At 40.9% G+C, this 5,340-nt stretch overlaps 1 protein-coding gene across 1 annotated transcript; it reads left to right on the top strand.

Annotated features, from left to right (window-relative positions):
* Window positions 1-400: 400 nt before the first annotated feature.
* LOC140336344 (uncharacterized) lies at window positions 401-4,636 on the top strand (the record flags this gene model as incomplete). Its single annotated transcript, XM_072419357.1, is given in 4 exon segments — window positions 401-441; window positions 525-599; window positions 2,217-2,415; window positions 4,136-4,636. Coding segments are annotated over 4 exon segments (713 nt in total), but the record flags the coding sequence as incomplete, so codon positions are not given.
* Between the last annotated feature and the right edge of the window lie 704 nt (window positions 4,637-5,340).

The raw sequence follows: 5,340 nt of genomic DNA, 5'->3' as shown, positions 1-5,340 counted from the left end.
GGGTAGTATAGGGAGTTATGAAAGAAGGGGCAGTACGGGGTGCATAATGTGGGGGCAGTAAAGGGAGGTATGGGAGAAGGAGCAATACGAGGTGTGTAATGTAGAGGCAGTATAGGGAGGTATGAGAGAAGGGGCAGTACAGGGTGTGTAATGTGGGGGCAGTAAATCGAGGTATGAGAGAAGGGGCATTACAGGGTATATAAAGAAAAGTTGAAATCCCTACAGAAGATATGCTAAATGCAGCACAGGGACAGACATCATTATACATTCCATAGAATGCAGCAGCAGGTTTGAGTCCCCAAGACGTTAAAAAGGATGTCATGTGACACAGCCCACCACCACAGCTCATACAAAACGTCACCTGTAGGGGGAGTAACCTCTACATTTCTCTCCCCTTTAGAGGGTCGTGTGAAGGACGTCTGTGGCAGCCGCCCAAAACTGGTAAGTCCATATAGGAGTTCTTTTCTGTAAATTGTTTTTCCCCTGGTCCCCTTTACCAGTGTTTTTCTCTATGTTTGCTGCAGGGGGCGCTGCACACTGCCACAGATGTGAAGAAATGGATCCCCAGCATTAAACAGGAGATTGAATATTATTTAGAGGTAATGAAAAATTTGTATGTGGCACACGGAACAAAAAATGGGTGAACCTTAAAGGAGCACAGCACCAGTAGATTTTTTTTTCAGGATAAGCTAAGTACAAATCAATGCTCCTTTAAAGAGAACCTGTCGCTTTTCCCTCCACTGCCTCCTTTATCCATTGACACTCACCTTTACTATGGTCCCCTACCACTTAAATTGTCTGTAGGTGCCCTCAAAATCACCCGGCACATCTGGATATGCTCCCCTCTTCCTGATGCATCTCTTGGGCCTATGCAGCCAAACCCTACACCTGAACTCTGTCACATGGGGCAGGGGAGCTGATTATTGCCCTTCTAACACTTACCTACACAGAAATAAGTCCACCCAGAATGACTTTTAGTGCTGGTATAGAATGTTAAGAGTAATACATTAGTGGTGACACCTGGTGGTTGGACAAGGAATTACCACATTTTCAGCATTAAAATAATATACATACGGTACGTATATTTTATCAGTATCCTAAAATATTATTATATTATCACATTTCACCCATAAAGGATTTTGACATATCTAATTGTAATTCAATTTTCCCATTGATAATTAAGTGGCAATCTGATATCAGGCACCAAATCTTAGTTCTCAGTTGAGTTTTCCCCCCAGGCCCTTTTAGCTGGGTGCACCACCCGGCTCTTTTCAATAACCACCCAGCCGTGTTTGGGTGGCTACTGAAGAGTTGGGTCACAATACAGGGGCTGCCACCCACCTACAATTTCTTTCCACCTAGTTAAAAAGAAAATTCTGGATTCAACACTTCAGTTCTTGCAAACCCAACCTAATGCTGCTTTAACCTCCTGAGCGGTTTATTTCTGCCTGGATTTATAGGTCTAAAACCAGTACATTGTTTTTCACGAAAATTTATTTTACAGTATATTATTAGTATGAGTATAAAAAAGTTGAAAACACAAAATCATGTCAAAATAGTAAATAAATTTTACTACAAATAAATATTTAATTTGCTTTTAAAATTAAACATTTTTTAATTTTTTTTAAATATAAAAAAAAATAACATACTCATACTATAATTATACTGTAAAATAAATGTCCATGAAAGACAATTTACTGCTTTTACACATATAAATCCACTGTATTGCATTCAATACAGTTATTTTGTATTGAATGCAATACAAATGGATTTTGAATTTCCTGCCAAGCTGGCAACGTCCTTGCGTACCGACGTCACCAGGAACTCCTCGGTTTGGGTTTCCCATAGGTTTACCTACTCCGAGTGTGACTCGGGGTTACTGCTTCCAGCTTCTTTTTTCTACCCCGAGTCACGCTCGGGGTTACCCCCCAGGAGGTTAAATCTGGCTGTGGGGTCTTGTTGGAGATAGATACCCTGTGATGTAGGTATAAAAGAAACACACATAAATATGCCCTAAAAGCCACTTTGTAAGACTCCCTCGGCAGATCAGGTGACTTGTGGCATTGGTCATGTGTTTAATTGCCATATTTGATGTTTACTGAAGAATAAAGCTTGCTTTGCACCTGTACTGGCATTACAGAAAGTTACTTTTATGAATACACGTTTTTATTTTACTGTTTACGTCCCTCTTGACTAACTTTCCTATCTATTTATAGCAATCCCAGCTCAGCCAATACTCAGAAAGAAAGATTGAAGAATTCCAGGAAAAGATTGAGGCCCTCAAGAAAGAATATCAGAGTTACCTGTGGAAACTGCGCAGGTTGGATCCATCCTGCAAGGAACATCCATGGAAACCCCGAGGGTACACCAGGAAGAGGAATGCGGATGGCAAAGTGCCATCATGGGTGGAAACGGGTACGTAGATGACATGGTGCATGTAGAGGCGATAAATGGTAAAATCCATTGGGCGATTTAGAGAAGAAACAACTTTCCTGGAGATCTGGCGTGTTAAAGTGTCAGTCCCCCACGAAAAGATATTTCATTAATAATCAGTGGGCAGTTTGATGAGTTATAGAAGTGGGAACATGAGAATTCTGGGAACTGTTATGTACCAGATCAGTGTTCTCCCGCCCCCTTTTAGCTGGGCGCACCACCCGGCACTTTTTAATAACCACCCAGGTGTTTTTGGGTGGTTACTGTAAAGTTGGGTCACAGTACAGGGGCTGCCAACCACTTACAGCTTCCTCCTGTTCTCCTTCTCCTGGTTAGGAAACTGCGGCTGACTAATACTTTACCATACTTGATTTATTTATATAAATATATACAGTGCACAGTCAGGACCAGAACTGAATAGGTTTTGTAGAGTGAGGTGGAAACAGAAGAGGCAATACCACTGGATTGCATGTTAAATAGCAGCTGTGGAGGGTGGCAACGGGGGTAGTTAGCTCCGGATATTGTAGGGTAACTTACAGAGTATAAACCAAGATATTTTTTGCCTTGAAAATACTACCGTATTAGAAAAAGAATCTTAGTTTATACCTGGGTTACACCAGTAGATGGCGCTGTGCCATCATGTAAAGTATATAGCAAACTCTTGCTGCCTGAGACATTATTAGAGTTTGTTATGCACTTTACATGAAGACGCAGCACCATCTACTGGTGACCAACAATATTGCACAAGGATCATTTAAGTGCAAGTGACCCATCACAACTAAACTAGAAGTATAAAATGTTTCAACCTATAAAAAGGAGGAAAAAAATAAACAGATTGAGACTGTGGTTTTAATTTTTTTTCTTTTTTTCTTTTCTTTTCATAAATTTTTCTTTTCGTAAATGGTTTAAAAATAACACTGAATAGATGTATGCATTCACTTATCGTTTTGTTGGCATTTCTGTTAATTGGATGTTAGCAGCGATGGCTGCATTTTGTGCCCTAGGTTTATACTTGAGTCGATGTAGTTTTCCTGTTTTTTTTTTTGTCTTTTTTAAAGTAAGTACCTTGGTTTATATTTCAGTATACACCATACCTTAAACTGCTGACCCTAAAAGCACCACAGGGCTACACCAAATTTTTATATGCTACAGAAGACTGTTGCAAACCACAGACATTCTCCATTTGGAGAATGAAGACTTGTGGCAAGGGACAGAGACTAAGATCATGCTGTATAAGGCTGCTGGAGATATCTGTATTTACAGTCCTTTTACATAGCAATGCTCCAAATATCTAACATTTCCTGAAACATTCACTGGTGGAGAATCTTTCAGGTCCATGTGTTTCAATGGCAGTGACTGATTCTCTCCCAGGGAATGTTGGAGATTCACTGCTTTATAAATTGACCCTTTAGACAAATTCTGGGTCAATGTTAAAGGGCATTCCTTTGCATTGGCAATGGTATATCCTTCCCCGCAATAATTCCTTTTTACCACTAGATGTCCCCAGTGTCATCCACATTGATTGATTTGTAGGGAAAAACCAGCAAAAATACACCCAGGGGTGACCTCCAAGGGGTGTATGAATGGTCAGGTAAGATAAGCCTAAAAGTTGCTTCAGGTGCAGGTTTTCCTAAATTCAGTTGGAACTAGTGAGGCATTGTTATATCATCGCACAACTAATGGCTCACTCATTTCTTTTAAGATGAAAGTACTGGTGGGAAAATTCTGGTGACTCCAGTCCTCTCTGAGAAGGTGAAGGAGGAACACGGAAGTGACTCTGAAGAAGAAACACCACAAAAAAGATTCCAGCCACCACCTCCTTCCCCGACCTGTATCGATCCCCAAGTCCAGGATGCACCTCTCGTCTTCAACAATGCCAATTCTCAGCCGCGGCACATCTGGGAGAGGTCGTCTTATAACACTGGCGGGGACACAGCAAAGAAACTCAAAGATATTTTACTGTCAGGCCGGGCAGAGCAAAATGTCATCAGCCAAGAAAACAAGGAGAAGGATGCAGCAGGAGGGGGTACGGACACTGATAGGAGGAGTAAGGGACTATTAGGGTTGGATTGCTATACGTCTTCTGACGAGGAAAGTTGATGCCATGATGTTTTTATTTGTTTTTCTACAAAGGACCTTTAATATTGATTAAGGTTTTGTTATTTATATTTTTATAGTAAATTAAAAACCCTTTGTGGACAAAGATCCTATCTCTTACACTATGCAGCATTACCTATCCTAAAATGTTTGGCGAGGGTAAAGCTCCACAGCAGAAAGGATTCTGTGTCTGATCACATGACCATGGCCAATGGCTTTCTCAACTAGAACCTCAGCCATTGTTACTTTTGCAAATTTTTTTGAAAATCTGGAATATGCTCAAAACCTCATCACACGCACGGCTCCAAGAAGTTTCTAGAGCTGCCCCCACTCTCTGGAATAGTCTTCCTCCTCTTATTTGGCTTCCTCCTACTTTCTGTTCATTTAAAAGAGGACTCAAAACCCAACGCTTCAACCTCACCTACCCATTGTCCTCTGTCTCCTAAACCCTCACTACTTCCCACCATTCCATATCCCCCTCCTATTGTGTGATACTTCCCCCACCTCTTAGATTGAAAGCTCTTCAGGGCAGGGTCCTCTCCTCCCCCTCTGTCACTGTCTGCCATTTGCAACCCCTATTTAAAGTACAGCGTAATGTAATATGTTGGCGCTATATTAACACAGTTTATTAATAATGATAATAAGAATATATTAATAAGGTACACAATTGGAAGTGTTCCTACTGATTGACAATATTATCCTTGACACCAATGATTACTTCCTCCTGTGTATATTAACAACAGCCTTCCAGGTCAAACCTTGTAGGATGAACCCATACCATTCACCAAAGTAAACCTAAGTCACTTCATC

The sequence above is a fragment of the Pyxicephalus adspersus genome, chromosome 8 (genome assembly GCF_032062135.1).
Source record: "Pyxicephalus adspersus chromosome 8, UCB_Pads_2.0, whole genome shotgun sequence".
Classification (NCBI taxonomy): domain Eukaryota; kingdom Metazoa; phylum Chordata; class Amphibia; order Anura; family Pyxicephalidae; genus Pyxicephalus; species Pyxicephalus adspersus.
Note: the sequence above shows the minus strand (reverse complement) of the source record. Positions and strands in the feature narration are given on the sequence as shown.